General features: G+C 39.1%; 2 protein-coding genes across 8 annotated transcripts in view; one reads left to right on the forward strand and one right to left on the reverse strand.

The window, feature by feature from the left end:
* spire1a (spire-type actin nucleation factor 1a) overlaps positions 1–1,822 on the forward strand; it is a 46,118-nt gene extending 44,296 nt beyond the window's left edge. For all 7 annotated transcript variants that reach the window (XM_088090076.1, XM_088090077.1, XM_088090078.1 and 4 more), the window contains one exon: positions 18–1,822. In XM_088090076.1, the coding sequence (XP_087946202.1) occupies positions 18–285 (268 nt within the window). In that variant the 3' untranslated portion in view covers positions 286–1,822. The remainder of the gene's footprint in view (positions 1–17) is intronic.
* Positions 1,823–7,037: 5,215 nt separating this feature from the next.
* On the reverse strand, positions 7,038–17,025 carry klhl38a (kelch-like family member 38a). The gene is made up of 4 exons (XM_042507085.2): positions 16,557–17,025; positions 12,567–13,923; positions 11,927–12,032; positions 7,038–10,710 (listed from the first exon to the last, which is right to left on the reverse strand). The coding sequence occupies exons 2-4, from the start codon at positions 13,920–13,922 to the stop codon at positions 10,421–10,423; spliced, it is 1,752 nt and encodes a 583-aa protein (XP_042363019.2). The 5' UTR covers position 13,923; positions 16,557–17,025; the 3' UTR covers positions 7,038–10,420.
* Between the last annotated feature and the right edge of the window lie 1,252 nt (positions 17,026–18,277).

The following is an 18,277-nucleotide window of genomic DNA, read 5'->3' on the forward strand; positions in this document are numbered from 1 at the left end:
CTTCTTCCTGTCCTCAGGTTGTCTAAACACAGCAGCAGTAGCAGCAAAGACGGACGATCACAGGACGAACCAGAGCTCCCCAAGGAGCTCACCGAGGACTGGGTCACCATGGAGATCTGCGTAGACTGCAAAAAGTTCATCACAGAGATCATCACCTCCAGCAAGCGCAGCCTGTGCGTGGCCACCAAACGTGCCCGTCTCAATCGCAAAACCCAGTCCTTCTACATGTCGTCATCTAACTCGGTCAACTTCAGGCCCTCTGAGCGCACCATCAACGAGGTATAGACAGTCAGACCGCCCAGTGCACTTTTCATACCTCTCCCAGAGCTTACTCGTTCAATTTTTTTTAAAAAATCCCCTGAATGAAGCTTGTCCATCCCTTCCCAAAGTTAGTAAAGGTTTTTAATACCTTACCCTGTCTCAGGAAAAGTTGGCACGCTGTGATTGGTCGTGACTGGTCAGGACTGTGCGGTAGCTGCCAGACAAAAGAGAGCCATGTTTCTATAAAAGAGATAATTCAGGACACGGTGGGTTAAAATGATAAGTTACTGATGTTGCTATTGTAAACCAGGTAAGAGAATGTATGTTTGAGCAGGATCGGGTGATACAGAAAGCCAAAAGCTACAGTGATAAACGTGTAAATAGTTCAAAGGCCCGCCCCTAATCTTAGCTATTTCCAGTTCCTGTTTACTTCTAGCACTCAGGATGAACAACAGATTGTCTTTTTGACAGAAATGCACTGTAGATCCTCCTGTCAGGTCTGTTGGGGTAGACCTCCGCTCCTGCCCTGTCCCCCCTCTCTCTTATTCTTCCAGCAACAATTATGCCAAATGTACTTCATTCATTTTTTAGCCAGTTTAAATGCACATTCACTGTTCTGTCATGTTGTAAGGACGACACATTGAAGGGTGAGAATAGTCAGATTATTTTTTTTGTTTGGGTTTTAATGTTTGTTCAATTCTGTGCCTGGTGCCAAAATTTCTTTCTTTGAATGCCTTTGTAGTCACGGACCTACTGTACATATGTGTGATAAAGTCAACGGGGGACATTTTAGGGTAAATCCAAGGTTTTGGTTTCCTGCCCTTTCCATGTTCCAGGCTGGGCAACAGAAGCACAGAAATGTAGGGTTATGAATGTGTAAATGCTGTACATCTTAATTGTTCCAAATTTAAATTTAATATAAAAAAAACAAAGTAGAAGTATAATTTCACCATGTTTTAAGATGTCTGCTTCTGGAGTATCTTTATTTGAAATTAAACCTTTATTATTAGTGTATTATATTTGTGTTAATGTAATATCAAGATTTTATTTCTATTGTCTAGTTTATAAACTCCTCAGTGTTAAGACTCTAAATCGCAAATCGCACTTTTATTGGACCAATTTATTGTTTATGTTGGGTTTTTGTCTTAATTAATAATTATTAAAATGGTGTGTTTTTCACCTCTTGGGGGATCAATAGTGCCATTTCCCAGAGTTTCTCATGAATGAAAATGTGTGTGAATGGCTGCAGGTTGTTAGCGAGAATGGAAATATGGCTAATACAAAACTCTTTGAATGTAGGCAAGTATTTAACTGTCACTGAATATGCTTTATGAATGTGTTGCAACAGACTTTTACCCAGACACACACATGTTCATACAGTGTGTTTTGTGACAGTTGTTACCAAATGAACATGAAGCCAGCCTGTTCAATAACGATGCCATTTTCCTTTGAAACCATCCGACCCGTTTTAATTTAGACCTCTGTAAGGAATGTATGCATGCTGTACTGTGATCTGTTTGTTTTTATCAACAAAATTATAATAAAATCATCATGATTCTTACTTTGACTCACTTACATATTCTGTTGCAGAATGGATAGTCCGGTGTTAATCTTAGTTTTAAAACTGTCATAAAATTCAACCATTGTTTATTCAAGGAAAATATATTATTAACCCTTTGAAACCTGGCATGGCATTGCTTTTCTTGCACTGTGTTCAGACAACTTTCAGACAACAAACTTTCAAGTATTTAAACCTTGAACCCTGAGCAAATTGCAAAATTAGATTTAAAAAAGACAAGGAAAAATGTCCATGGAAAAATGAAAAAAGTTTGAGAAAAAAAACATTATAATTATCCAAACTAAATATTTAAAATTTTGTCATTTACTTGTACTTTTACTTCAGTGCTAAAGTACATTTAATATAAAATGAGTTTTGGCACTTATGTACAGTAAATATCAGATATAAAACCTTTCCTTAAGTAATATTCTACTTCTGACTTTAACTCATATCAAAGTAATTTTCTGGTTTAAAAAAAAGGGAAAAAGAAGTACTTTTATTCAAGTGTGTCTTTTAGGTCCACCACTGCTCATTTCAATACCTCTTGTAATTTGTTTCATTCATTTGGTGCAAAATAAACTGGAAGCTTATATACCAAACTCTATATTGATCTGAGGAGTTTTAAGAGATAAAAATCTCTGTGAGCGTGTGTGTCTGGAAATAGATATTATTTTTTGAAAGAGAAGTGAAATAGAAGGGTAACTTGCCAAGCAGTGCCTTATAAACAAAAATAAAGGGGCTGAGAGAAGACCACTGCTCAGTTCAGTGTGCAGTAATATCACAGAGCACACACATCACATCAGACAGCAGAGGGCGATGGAGGAACAGTGAAGGGAAATCTCTCTGTTGTGCTTCACGCCACACTGTGGTCTTGGGGACATCCTCTGGTGGAACCGCATAACTGCAGGCATTTGAATTTTTTTTTTTTTACCATATCCAGGATGGAAACATCCTATAACGCAGACCGGGTGTGGTCATACAAACAGTAGCGGATGAACTACTTAGTAGCTATACTTGAGTGAAAGTACAAATATCTTACCATAAAATTACTTTGGTAGAAGTTGATCTATTAGAATATTACTTGTGTAAAAGTCTTTAAGTATCTGATATTTGTTGTACTTAAGTATCAATTTTATTATACTACATCTATTTAGCTATTTAAAGTGAAAGTACAAGTAATTGTTCATAAAAAACAAGCGGTCAGAATTTTGAGAATTATTAAATTATTTCTCCATAACTTGTAAACCAACTTAACAATGGAGCATACATTACATTTGAAGAAAAATAAGGTCTTTTTTAACAACTTAAAGGATTTAAAGAACAAAATGTATTTTGCCTTTCTCTCCCACACCTTCATTCATCCGCCCATCAGTCCTTCCTCTCTTCCTGTTTTGAAGTAATTAACAAAGATGTTTAGGGAAACTATAGTAAAATAAAGGTATAAGTTTTATTTATTTTATTTATTTATTTACAAAATTTAGTGGAGTGAAAGTTGACAGAAATATCAAAACTCAACTAATGTACAGATGCTCCCAGAAAGTACTTAAGTAATTATTTGGCTACTTTGTTACATTACACCACTACATTACAGCACTGTGATGTACTTGCAAGTAGTACAGTATCTTCATCAAGTAGTAGCAAGTACTACAGTATCTTCATTCCTTTAACTAGTGTTAAAGAAAAAGGCAGTATCTCTCAGCATTTCTGCTCCACCTCTAACAGTGTAAACCTTCTTAATCCTCCTGTGCATCACATTTACACAGACGGCTAAAGTCACAGACTGGAAATAGACTGTCTCACATGACACAGCAGGGAAACCCCTCAATTACTTTAGAAAACCATTGTTGTGTTTCCTTTAAAATAAGATTTTTTTTTCTTTTTCTTGCAATTCTTAGTCATTTCTGAGTCTATAATCAACAACAAAGGGCTCTTAAGAAAATTGTTTAAATGGGGGAAAATGGGATGTTACTGATTGGTTTTAAGTTATTTCTTCACATTTCTTCAGCCGTAGGGTGCACAGTGGTACAGACACTGTGAAAAACCTGATGGATTACTCAGATTTGGCTAAAAGAAAGTGAATGTAAATACAGAATATCCTGGGGCTTGTTAAAACCCTGAGTGCTCTGTATGGTAAGGCTCATACTGGCGGATACTGATGGCAGCAGGCACGCTGCTCTTTTACATGCATGCAGCTTTGCTAACCATGATTGTTTGTTTGTGTGCATGCGCTCACACACACAGAATGGGCTAGAAATGAAATGCTATCCCTTGATGGGTTAGCAACAGGCACTGAAAATAACCTGCCAGGCCGCAGCCTCACTGAAGGGTGACCCTCACACACTGGTTTCTATGGAAAGACAGCAAGCAAACACACGGTCGATAAACAGGCTGAATAGGTCGTGAATTTAGCAGCAGCTCAATAAAAACTTTCACAGGGTGTTGTTCTCAAATGCTGCTCTGGCTAACTGAGGCGAGCATGTGACATCCGACTCAGCTGACGGTCAGTTATTCATAATGGTCACAGTCTCTGTTGAGCTTAACTTTAAAGGGACAGTTCACCCCAAAATCAAAAATACATTTGTTTCCTCCTACCTGTGGTGTTATTTATCAGTTTGGATTGTTTTGGTGTGAGTTGCTGAGTGTTGGAGATATCGGCCGTAGAGATGTTTGCCTTCTCTCCAATATAATGGAACTAGGTGTCACTTGGTTTGTGGTGCTCAAAAAAATCCAAAATTCAGAATTCAAAAATTCAACAGCAATGTACATCCCCCACTTTTGGGCATTTTGAGCACCAAAAGCTTAGTGCCACCTAATTTCGTCATACTGGAGAGATGGCAGACAACTTCATGGTCAGTATTTCCAACACTCTGCAACTCACACCAAAACAATTCAGACTGATAAAAAGCTCTGCACGTAAAAGGAAAAATATGAAATTTTAATTTTGGGTGAACTGTTCCTTTAAGGTTTGAGTTTCAGAATTTGAGGATCTGTACAGTTTGTGTGTCTAGATAATAATTTGGTGAGGCATCAGGTGTTGAATTCACATACAGACACACAAAGGGTTATAGTGCGGCATTCAGAGAGATCAGACTAACAAGGAGCTTTTTACCACAATGACAGTCTGGGCTTGCTAATGTGGAGTGAGATGGAATTCCCTTTTGGTCGCTGCTCCTGGGCAAGTGTCAATGTTTTCCCACTAATGGGCAGGGATTAAAATGTAAGAGTGAAATCGGATACAGTGTCTTTTCCCCCTAAGGTCAGCTTCACTGGAGGGCTGCATACAAGTAGCCATACCATGCAAACAGTGAGCCTCTCAGGGGGGACACTGGTAACTGGATATTGCACCTACATGTGGAGTTCCTCTTGACACTTTATGATGAGAATGAGGCAGGTCAAGAGGTTGGCATCTGTTAGTCACACTTTAACATAAATCAGTATATTCATTTCACTGCTTTAACTTTCTGTTATTATTCCTATAATGTCAGAGGTGGAAGAAGTATTCAGATCCTTTACTTAAGTAAAACTACAAATACCGTACTGTGAAAATACTCTGTGACAAGTAAAAATCCTGCATGAAAATCTGACTTAAAAGTAAGTATGAACAGGAAAAAATACCTAAAGTATTAAAAGTAATGGTACCAAATGCAGAAACATTAAAAAAAAACAAAAATCTGCAAAACTCAAAAACATGAAAAAAGGGAAAAAAAACCATTATAAATACTCAAAATTATAAAAACAAAACTGATAAAAACTCAAAATTATCTGGCTGAACAGAGAAAAAAAATATTTAAAAAAAAAGAAAAATACTTACATGTTTATTAAAATGGTTTACAATTAATTTGATGTAAATCGACTGATTGATTAATCAGATAACGTATATAAATTGTTTTGTAATTTAATTAATAACCAAACATCATATTATATAAAATCTTCTCGTGTTTTTTTAATGCAAAGATCTTAATTTGTAAAGTAGGTAAAGCGTTCGGATAAATGTAGTGAAGTAAAAAGTACAATATTCCCCCTTAAATATAGTGGAGTAAAAGTATAAAGCGACATGAAAAGAAAATACTCAAGTAAAGTACAAATACTTCACATTTGTACTGAAGCACAGTACGTGAGTAAATATAGATTTTAAATACTTGTGAAAGGCATCACTTTTCTTACAGAACAGGAAGAGTGACAGTGCTTCAGGTTTTAAAGGGTTAAAGGCCCAGTGTGTAGGATTTAGGAGGATATATAGGCAGAAAAGGAATATATTACAATAAGCACGTTTTCTTGACTTTATAGTCACCTAAAAATAAGAATCATCAATCAATGAGAAACAGACAAACTAAACACAGGCTCTAGATACAGCAGTTTGTGTTTTTGCATTGGCCACAGTAGTTAGAGGCCTTACTGTAATGAGTGGTGATACAGAAACACTGACTTGTAATGTTAAACTGGTCTATTCAATATTTTTTTTATCAGTTTAAATGTCCGTGTCCATCTGATATCCAAGATGGCTGCTGCAGTGTTTTTCTGGACTTGTGGCTGGTTTCTATCTAATGATTATCTGAGGAATCCTGCCTAAAAACTCAAAAAATCTGTTGCTAAGTGAATTAAGAAGAGTCTAATTAACTCTCTACAGCACAATCAAAGGCATTATTACAATCTTGTGGTGGTTTCTGGCTGTATTTAGCTGAACTTTGGGCCTAGTAGGCCTTGAAGGTTGTTGATCAGACTTCCAAAGCTTCCAAAAACAACACTGAGGAATATGTCCCCATGTCTTAAGTACGTGGACTGTTGGACCAGCACAAACACCTCTAAAGACAAACAACAGGTAAAGATCCCCAAAATCTGTGCATAGACCACAGTGGATTCTTCAAACAAGAGCACTGATAATCTGTCAAAGCGAGTTCATGATCTCAGGTGAGTCTAGAAATGATTCAAAAGGAATTTGATTTTTTTAAAATCTCATGTAAAACTTGCTTCAATCGTAATAAAACCGAGACTGATTTTGGGCACTATCTGAAAAGGAGTGACCTCCATTTCAGACAAGACTTTCTGGAGGGCCAGTCAAGCTCCAGGTGAAAACCTCCAGTTTGGATGAGAAATAAGGTGAGCACACATTGAGTTATCAGAGAAAAAATGTGACCACACATGGTGGGCGAGCCGCTAGTCATTGACATTTCAAACAGTGGTGGAAAAACACTGTAACATGAAACTGCTTTGTTCAGTGTTTTTTTTTTTTTTTACTGGTTTTAATCACCTGTTCAGTGGTATGTTCAGACATTTTTTACTGTGGTGGCCCAAGTGTGGCCCTGGTTTATGCAGGTGTGGCATGAAGTACGAGCAATGCTGCATATGTCGGCACAGCTTTTAGTCACCATTTTTGTCTCCACTACTCATACCCACTATAATTACAGACATTGCAAAGTCTTACATTCCTGTTTGTAGTTTGTTTAGAAGATAAATAGACATACCAATCACAGCACAACAGAGTGACACCACACAAATTACTTTGTAAAAGAAATTGTTCCTCCAAAGTAAATAGTACAATAGTAAGTATAAAGTATAAATACAATTTCAAATAAATAAGCTTGTGTGAACAAACTTTTTAACATTTGTATCAATTTATTTGTAAGTAAAATTAGTCCTTCTTGGAACATTACTGCCTCTTAGGTTTAAGACTTCTTTGCACCTATCAAGAAAAAAAACTGGAAAATGAATTAGAAAAAGTTCTAAAACTGTCATAGTAATTATGTAACACAATTTCAAAATGTAGTTATGATTATTATAAATCTACACATTCTTCCCTAGCTTTTTCTTTTTTCCCTAGACATTTCTTCCTATAACTTTCAAAATATATTTTTCTAAATCTAATTTGGGGTTTTTTTTTGCAATTCATGGAACATTTCTTACCAAGCAGCTCAATGACTTTTCTTTTATATGTTTTTAAAAGAAATGGCACTTAACTTGGGGTTTAAATTTTAAATACTTAGAGAAGTTGTCAGAAGAAGCACAAGAAAAGTGATGTCGCTCCACGTTTAAAAGGGTTAAACAACAAAAACATTTGCACCGCTGTCCAAAACAGATTCAATTATTTGATCTTGTGTACACAGATATTCAAAGCAATAAATCCAAATAATCTTTGCAGCATCACCACTTACTGTACACGTACATAAATAATGTCTCTTTATAAACCCAGACACAAACAGTAGCAAAGAAAATATTTTAAAGAAAGAAAGAAAGGCAGCTGTGCAAGTTAACAGCAACACAGTTGTTCAGCGACACAATCTCACTGCAGGGGATGCATGCCATCCGATGGGGTGATAACGGGGTTGCCATGGCAACTGTTACCAGGGCCAGGGGCTGGAGCACGACAGTGAATGTATGCTCCATGAGGGTCAAGAGGCTTGCAGGGCCAAGACAGAAGTAACGGTAGTGGCTTGTAGAGAGCTTCCACAGTCTCATTGTCTGACACTGTCCTCTGATACATTACAGCTTTTGTTCTCAGATGAATAGACGATTGATTTCAGATCAGTGGACATGTTTCGAGAAACCACCTGCAGGTTACATGTGTACATAAGCATGCTGTATCGGCTGCAAACCCTGAAAATCTCCACACCAATACCATTTCCAGGCATACTTTCCCTTTATGGGACACTGCATCCCTACCATGAACTTGCCTCAAAGGCAGCACTGTCACATGTCCTCACATCAACATAGCTGCCTGTGAGGCCATTTTCTTTATACAGCAACTGTACATGGTGAAATTAGAAGTAAACAGCCACTGAAATGCACAAACCATTGTGTTTAAAGTGCTTTGACTAATCTAAAACATGATTTATTTTTTATCAAACCTTGTATTTAACACACTACAAATGTTGCATGTTAAAACATTCATGAGACAATACAGAACATGCTTTGTTGGAGGTTGCAACTCTAAAAGTCATGAATCAAACCAGCTGAACTGGAATAAAGTTGGCCCGGATCATTTTGTTTAAGTAAGATTGTACTTCTCATCAACCTTTCAGCAAACATGATAGAGTGCTGCTTTGCGGGGGGAGCTTGTCCATGTTCTGTCACAATTGCTCTCATCACCGAATGCACTCTGATAAAGCATGTGGGTCAGGGAGGAATGTATTTTCTATAAAGTGCAAATTGTTTTAGCTGTCTGATCGGTTATTTTCAGATTTACACAAGAAGCAGAGCTCATGAAGTTTACAAACAGCCAGACGTAATTACTTCCACCTATGAATGGATTACTTTAGGGACACAATGTGTCAGGGCGCCCCCCTGGCCTTCACTTGCAAAATGACAAAATAAAACAGAAAAAAATGACCACAAAGACACACAAAAAGACCATCAAAAAACAGACACAAAATTACCTCAAACAGAGAGAAAATTACATCAGTAAGACACAAAATAACCTCAAAGAGACCCAAAAAGTCTCACAACAACCACAAGGAGACACCAAATGACTACAAAGCAACACCAAATGACTACAAAGAGACACAAAGCAAACACAAGGAGACACAAAATGACTACAAAGCAACACAAAACAACCTAAAAGACACAAAGTTACCTCAAAGAGAGAGGACATTACCTCAGTAAGACACAAAATTACCTCAAAGAGACACATACAACTACAAAGAGATACAAAACAATCAAAAGGAGACATATAATTACTACAAAGTGACAGCAAATGACTACAAAACAACAAAAAACCCAACCCGAAATAGGCAAATTACCTCAAATATTGAAAAATATTAAAACCGAATATATATCCGAATTGGCTACAAAAAGACACAATACCACAAAATGTTACATGACAACCACAACTTTGTGCAAAAGCACCACAAAGTTTGTGGATCTTGCTGTAGAAGAGGTGGTGGGCCCCTGTCTGTGCCTCGGGACTGATTGTTTCATCATCTACACACATCTCTATTAAGGAGGTTATGTTTTTGGTTTGGCTATAGTCTCTAGGATTATGCCTGATTTTGAATAAAAATTGATGGAAGGGTGCAGCAGCGGCCAAGAAATAACGTTGACATTTTGGAGCGGATCCGAAATTACAGGATGGATACACAAATTATTTTTTTTTACTGTCGTTACCATTGTAACACAAAAAGGAGGTCTGTGCTCTCCCTTCTGCTTCCCTCTGTACTTAATTGTTAAAGGGAAGTCAACTGCAGCTGCCAGGCAGTGCTTTGCTGTGTATAAATGTCTAGAAAATTAAAGCATTAACACTTCTAGTTACCATCAAACGAGCGCAGCCATCTGCGGAAAGAGCTTTTTGGATTACGTATGTGTCTGAACAGCTGCTTGTTATGTAAGTGCGTCTGCCTTGTGTCATTTCGTGGGGTCTCGGTTCAGTTCCACACCAGGTGCCTGGTAATGACACGTCTGCTCCTCAGCTGAGCTCTCCTTTGATTCAGATGAAAGTCGGCCTGGTCTAACGTGCTGCTAAATTGTGGCAGAGACTGTGCTGCGTGAAGGAATGCAGTCAGTTTGAAATGGTCTCCCATTTGTGTCGTTAGAGGCAAATGAATCATGACAAAAGGGGAGGAGAGGAAGAACATGCAAAGCGTTCGCCCAAGTGACTGGTTGTATGATGGCTCACGGTGGGTTGGGTCTGTTGGAAACACACACTAACGGCAGGGAGCCGTGGTCAAACAGCTTGTACGGCAAAGAACCTTTCGAGGTCCAAACATCTGTTTTTGGATCATAACAGTCGAAACAGTCCGAGTCCTCGATGATGTCATGGCCATTGAGGATGCGTCCACCGGTGACATAAAGCTTGTTGTTGATCACTGTAGCGCTGTGATGCATCCGCCGCTCTTTAAGGTTCTCACACTTGACGAATTTGTTGGCTTTTGTGTCGTAGGCGATCATTCGTCTGGTGTATCCTGGAAATTAGAGTTTATTGAGTGAATTTTTATATTTTATATGTTTGTTTTTTTTAATGCTATTAAATGCAATGAAAAAACCTATACCAATGATGAATCGACAATTATTTGTTGTGCATCCAAAGCCTGATATAATTTATTCCTCTGTGTAGAGCTTCATCGTTGTCAGAAAACTATTAGATACTCATCTCTGAGCCACACTGTTGCACTGGGAGACATGTTCTTTTATTACAGTTAACATGGGACTGCAAATTTGTTTTGACTCACTCCACATACAGTAAACTGTCCTGCTGCTAGAAATACTACAGCTTCAAATGTGTATCCATGTGCAAATTAAAATTATCCCAAACATATGCACTATTTACTTCTGTTTGAGTAACATTTGTTAAAAACTACAGCGTGAGAAAGCAACTTACTTAGCCTTTTTAAAAAATTAAACCAAATATTTGTGAGGTGTTTTTTTTTCCCCAAAAGGATTTAACTTCAGTAGGAAGCAGTGGCCTGTGGGCTTGGGATAAAAACAGAATAGGGAAACCAGAAAGAATCAAGAGACAAGCAATATGAGATAACTCCTTGTTAACTAAGCTTCAGTTGGTAACTCTAATGAAAAACACTTTGTGTCATATTTGCTGAAGCTGTGACTCTAAAAGTACATGAGACAGACAAAAAAAAATCATGTCTTTTCTCCTTCTTTTTCTTGCCTCTAATGGCGTTCGCTAGAATCTCTTGTGGGGCACCGAAAACAGCCAGTCGGAGCCAAACAGTCTCTAAGGCAGCTGTCAATCATTGTTTGTAAACGGCAGTCCAACTATCAAACTAGACAGTGCTAATCAAATATGAATCCAGATTCTGTAACTGCATTGCTTAATTCTCACCTGAAATGTTTGCATAAACATATTTCAGTACTCTGTTTAGATGTAAAATGAGAAAGTTTGCTCTGATAGGTAGGCAGTGCTTCATTTTGACTGGACTGTTTTCATCAAGGTGGCTAAAATGAGAAATTTTGTGACTATACTGAAAACAGTCGAGCAAAAATCAAGCTTGGCCTACTGATCAGAGCAAATCTTTTCATTTCACAGCTGAACAGTGCAGTAACATTGTTTCTGAAAACATTAGGGGCACAAAATAGGCAATGCAGTAACAGAATCTTGTTTCATATTTGATCAGCACTGCCCAGTTTAACAGTTTATAACAGGGATCCATTCATTGCGCTCACCTCCTATGATGTAGATCTTGTCTTCAATGACAGCAGCAGGAGCGCAGACATTTTTCACTGTCCTTGTTTCTAGCCTGGACCAGAAGTTGCGAGATATGTGATACACCTGTTGACACACCACAAATATCAACAGTCAGCCTGTTTACTGCAGCATCAGTTAACTGTCTGCTTGTGAGACATCCTAATATTTCTGAAAATCTCTGCAAATGCTGTTAATGATGATTTCTATTTTAATCCTATTTTAATAATGTCTTGTTTGAGTGGAAATAATGTAGGAATTGGACTGTGGAACTATATTATAACTATTGTCTTTCTAAGTACACTCAGCAACCGTATTACTGCACACCCATGCATCTACTCAGGGATGAGAGGCTGGTGCTCATGACAATGGGAAATGTAAACAATAATGGCGTCCTTCTCAGATGAGCTGTATTCATCTAGCTCAGTAGTGCCAGGTGAGCTAGCAGTCGATACACACTTCCTTCTGCACTGTGCTATGTTTGCAGGAACATCTAAGAACTATTTGCTTTCTATTGAACTACATCTGCCAACCATAACACCACACAGAATGAAGCATACCTCTACTGCTAGCTCCAATGCTGATTCAATGCTGCTAAAAAAAAGAAAGGTTTGACTCTACCTGAATCAACCTGACTGGATTCTGCATGGCATCCTCCCCTCCAAAAACATAGATCTTCTGATCACTGGCTGCAACAGCTGGATGCAGAACTGCTGTAGGCATTGGTGCCATGGCCTCCCATTGATTAAACATGCTGTTGTATCTCTCTACAGACTGAGAGATCTTCTTGTCCACCCCAATTCCTCCTAACACAAAAATAAAGTGCAGATAGGACACACTTTGGTGGGCATATCGTGGCTCCAACATGGGCTCAGCAGTCCGCCACTGGTTGGTCTTCAGGGACAGTGTGTAAACTGTGGCGCTGACTGAGCTGTCACCTGATGTCATGCAGAGGCTGAGCCCGCCAAGTACATAGAGGATGCTATGAATACACACGTATGCAGCTTTGTAGAGGCGCAGTGGGAGCTTGGCCAACCACTGCCAACGATGAGTCCTTTCGTCATATAGCAGGGCTTCTCGGGAGGTTTGTTCGTTGTTTTTGCGTCCACCAACCACCACCAGTGTTTCTCTGCAGGTGTAGCGTCGCGGTGTGGTCCAAAGTGGCTTGAGCTCTCGGCTACACTTGGTGCTGACTGTAAGCATGAGGCGACGTACTGACTCGATTATCTCAGTACAGAGGGTGGAGGACTGCACCAGTGGGTCATTGGCGATGAACTGGAAGAGGTATGTTGGATGGATGTAGCGAAGACGAACTTTCTTGAAGAGATCGTGGATTGCACCGCGTCGAGAGAATGGGTCGTGGTGGATCCATGCTAGGAGGGTCTCAAACACTTGCTCCTCCTCAGCACAAAGTCTGTCATCTTCTAGATAACACATGAGCTCAGGAAGAGACAACTCACAGAAGTCCTCTGTTGCAGCTACATCAGAGAAACACCTCACAGCCATCTCCTTTGCCCTCTCCCTCAAACTCTCACAGTGAAGGATCTCAGAGAGCCGTATCATGCTCAGACAGTTTTCTGGACTCAGCTGCTCCTGCAGGAACATGGAGCAAGCCTCAAAGAGACCTCCATAGTGAAGCATGGAGGCTGCCTGCATAAGCGGGAGCACAATCTCCATGGTTATAGTGACGCAGCCTGTGTAGACGTAGTCCACAATGCCACTGAGGACATTTGAGGAGATTCCCTTCAGATTCACACGAGCCTGACTGCTCTCCAGGAAGTTGCTGCAGAACATGGCACGGAAGTACGGGCTGCTGGACACCAAGACGTTCCTATGGCAGGGGATCTCGTGGTGCTCCGTGCAGAGCAGGACATCTGTCAGGATTCGTTCCTGACGGAGGATGTTGAGCTGGGCAAGAAGGTGGGAGGGAAGTTCTGAGTCTTTGAAAGAGAAAACTTCTCGTGGTTTTAAGGCCATTCTGTGGAGAGAAGAAAGAGAGACGCCATAATCATAGCGTTGTGGGAGTGCAGGAAAGACAAGATGGAGAGACTAAATCGAGTCGGGTCTGTTTACTCTCACTTAAAACAGCAACATCACAGCTCAGGAACAAGCTCACACCTTAACAGCTGGCAAAAGCTAATCCACACCAACAACAAAGCCAAAACTCTCTTTCCCAGAACCCCCCTCTCCCTACTCTGATCATTGCTTCAGGAGCAGCAGTCTCTGGTGAATGTCTCTATAATGTGGGTCATCACAATATTGTATTTTTATTTAGACACAGGTCGCACAGTGTTGGCGATATTGGCTGTGGAGATGCAGGCCTTCTCTCTGATATAATGGAACTACATGGCACTCAGCTTGTGTTGTGCCAAAAACACATCCGAAAAACTCAGTGTCTCTTTTCCAGAAATCATGAACTTTTTTCTTTCAACTGAACTACACTCAGCATGTGTATTACCGGATGTCCATGCATCCACTCAGGGATGAGCGGCTCACGCTCATGATGCACGCATTAATGGCATCCACCTTGGCACAAGCCAAGTGCTGTCTAGCTCCATTATATATTCAAGAGAAGGTAGACATCTCTACAGTAGATATTTGACGCTCAACTCTCACCAAAACACTCTAGATTGATGAATAGATCTACAGGTTTGAGAAATAATAGGTATTTTTTAGATTTGGGGGCAAACGGTCTATTAGTTTAGCATGAAGATTAGAAACAGGGGGAAACAGTTAAATCTGTGTACTTGTAAATCTCACTGCTAACACATTAGATCTAATTTGTGTAATTTGTACAAAACCCAAAGTGCAGAAGCAACATATTATGGTTTTAATGGAGGATTTTTGCTGGATTCTTTTCTAACTAACCAATAAACCAACAAAAGACTAATGTACCAAAATGCTTTGTGCTCGTGAAGCTGCAGAAACACAACTTATAATACATTTTTGTTGGAGATGCAGATGTTTCATCCATTCAAGTTAAGTTAGTAATTTTACATTATTAATATTCTTTCAAAGAATGTTGGAATCACATTATTTTTTGACATTTTTTTTTTATCTGACTTTCACCTTTGCCCACAGACTTATTGTCCATCTGATATTAAACGCTTTTATTTGTCAGACCACTCTCAAACTCTTTAAACTCCTGTGGGGCAACTGTCTTTAATGTGATGATTAATAACTCACAGATTTCTATTTTTACATCCTCTGAATTATCTTGATGCGTGCATGTAGCATTTGGCCACATCTCCCTTATCATGCAGCCCATCACTGCTAACATCAATAGAGCCATATCAACTGACCATCTGTGTTTGTCTCTCCATCCCCTCTGTATCTCTCTCTCTTTGGACCTCACTATCTCTGTTGCTGTTTTCTACATGTTTTTCCTCCACCATGTTCCTCCTCTCCCTGCTTGGAGGGTTTGTGATGATCCTGCTGTTTGAAGAGCAGGAATTGCACTGGGCTATTAGCAACACTAAGTCTTCTAATCACCCCCAGCGACAGCTACTGATTTACTCCCACTTATGGGCCCCAGCTGATATATTTGGACCTCTGATCATTATTGTACATTATGAAATCACTGTAAGTATCATTTCACAACTAATGGTTTCCCCTCAGATGTTTAACAAGTCCTGCTGGCAGAGACCAAGAGCTCCTTTTATTGCAATGCATTAGAAATTAAACTTTGAGTGACTTGTCACTCCTGTAAGAATTATATCCAATCACTTGCGATATTTTTGTTTCCTTATTGTGTAACCAGTGGCTTTGTGCACTCTTTTGTGACAGATTTTTTTTTTTCCCAGCGGCAAGGTTTCTATTAGTTCCCACAACCTTCTTCTTAAAGTTAGGATAACATTCTCTATAAACATCAGAAAATGTAAAAAAAAAAAAAAAAAAAAAGCTTGTTTTTTTTTTAATTGTTAACATGTCACATAACATTACATTACATTTAAAAAAAAAAGGTCTGTAATCTCAAATAATAATAAATAATAATGCTCTGAATGTTGCTTTGAAAACATTCTACTTTCGTTCTTTGTTTTTGTAACATTGTGGGAATGTTTTTATAAAAGAACATTCTATGATCTGTCACCTCTCAACATCACCAAAACATCCTCAGCGTGTTGTAGTTAAAACATTATGTCTTCGTTTGCATTTCACCTTAAAGGAACATTATCTGAAATGATAAACATCCTTAAAAAGTTATTTTAACATTAGATTAGAATGTTTGCTTTAAAACATTATTGCAACAGATAGGTAACTTTAGCCAGTGTTATGGGAATGTGCCCTGCCAGCTGGATTAATAGTGTAACCAAATGAAAAAAATACTTTCTAAATATTGTTATCAGTACAAAATATTCCAGTAATGATTATTTAAGTAACTGTAAATGTGTCACAGCTGGATTTCTGAACAACTCTGACTTTCTTAAGCCTAAATTAGAGCAATACTGAACAAAATCAGTGAAGGATACAGTGAAAGAAAAAGACACTAAAGCTATTCCTGAATAAACACACTAAAGCATTTGTGTCAAACTGGTAAATTTAAAAGAAATGTGGCTCTGATGAACCTGTTTCCAGTTCATCAGCAACATCTGTGACTGAGTGAATCCTTACCTCCTGCCCTCAAAAAAATCAGTTAAATCCAAAATGTGTGGTCAGTCTGCTCTGAAAAAGGCGCAAGTTCCAATCAAAGAGGACCAAAACATTATCCAGAGATAAAGTGGGTAGTGTAGTCAGGGATAGAAAAGGAGCATGACACAGAGAAACGGCGAGGCTTTCCAGTTAGGCGCTGTGGAGCTCGCCATGAGGCCACTGTGTACATTCCTGCAGCTAAGAATAGTATCCCGGGCCACTGTGACTCCAGCCAGGCCTCTCATGTGACACAGAGCTGTTTGGTACCCAGTTGCCGGCTTAACAGCTCTGCCAGGGTCCAGTGGAGAGAGTGTTTACAATAGCCAGGGGAGGGAGAATCATCCCAGGGTCCTGACTCAGCCATCGAGCCCACCCAAGCCGGTGTTTAATCAAAGTGGCCCTGAGCTGCTAACCCTTGTCCATCTTCCTGTGCTGTTTCAGACCTCCCCTCCTCCTCCTCCCTCATGTGTGTAACCCAGGATGAAGGTAAATATAGAGCAGTGCTGATGGGCCAGCTTGATCAGGGGAAACAGCTGTAAGAATTAGGCTCAGTTTGAGTGAAGATGTGATGCTGTCTTTCTCTGTGTTACTTCATGCACAACTGGAGATGACTACTCTTACTGCTACTCCTCGATTCACCTGTTTAAGGTGTCAGTTACCCTTTTAGCAAACTATGCATCATGTTGCCGAATGGCTTACATTACACTCAGTGCTGGAAACAGACATACTGTGGTCTCAGTGGCCAATTTGGCCAGTGAAGTCTAGTTGTGATTATGATTCCATTGTTTAATAATCCATGCGATAGTTTTTAATATATCACTGCATTCAAATAATAATACCCCATTAAAATGGATTAATACAGTGCAGAAAACTATTTGGCTGATATAGAGATAGTGGTTCCTGAGCTATAGCTGTCAGAAACCCCCCCAAAGGTAAATCTGATTTCAAGGTAACGGCAAAAATATTTTTTCTTAACTTATTTGGTGACACCTGTGGTTACTGGTGGTAACATATTTCGACAGCCGAACAATTAAATGTGACCTGGCAGCTGGTGGGAATGTTCAGTTTGCACCCACAACTTTAAAATAAGAAGAACAGTAAACAATAAGGCAGATATAAGTAAAATAAAATTACAAACATTTTGGATAATAGGTGTCGAATTCAGGGGGAAAGCAGGGAACACATTAGGAAAATGTCTATTTGCAACATTTAATTTGACACAATTAAAGGCATTTACACTATAAACTGATGCAGAAAAGGCAAAAATTGACACATAAACAATTTCTCTATTCTCTATATTTCTGGTGTTTCAGGTACAATGTCACAAATGCGTTGAAAAAAATGGTCAGTAAACAGTAGAAAGAGCAGCATGGCGGCCGTGTTACTTATTCAGTCTCTCTTCCAAAGTCGATGCAGACTACCTTGGAACTAGGTTCGAGCACTGCTTGGATGGAAATAGGCAGGTTTGTGGTTGAGAAAATGAGTTGCAGAAGGTACCGACGGCCATGTGGGTGTTGCAACAAGTCCTGTGACATGTCAAAATCCAGCCCCTTACCCTTAACCCCTAACCATTCAACAGGTCACAGATTCTGATGGTTCACAGGTTTCAGTGCATCACCGAAACATGGCGGAAATAAGTGTCTTTGCCTGAGTGACATATTTACATCACTGCTAATCAGAGCTGGAGTCAATAAATGCCAGTG

Source organism: Plectropomus leopardus, chromosome 17 (assembly GCF_026936395.1).
Source record: "Plectropomus leopardus strain MGB_pleo_1.0 chromosome 17, ASM2693639v1, whole genome shotgun sequence".
Classification (NCBI taxonomy): domain Eukaryota; kingdom Metazoa; phylum Chordata; class Actinopteri; order Perciformes; family Serranidae; genus Plectropomus; species Plectropomus leopardus.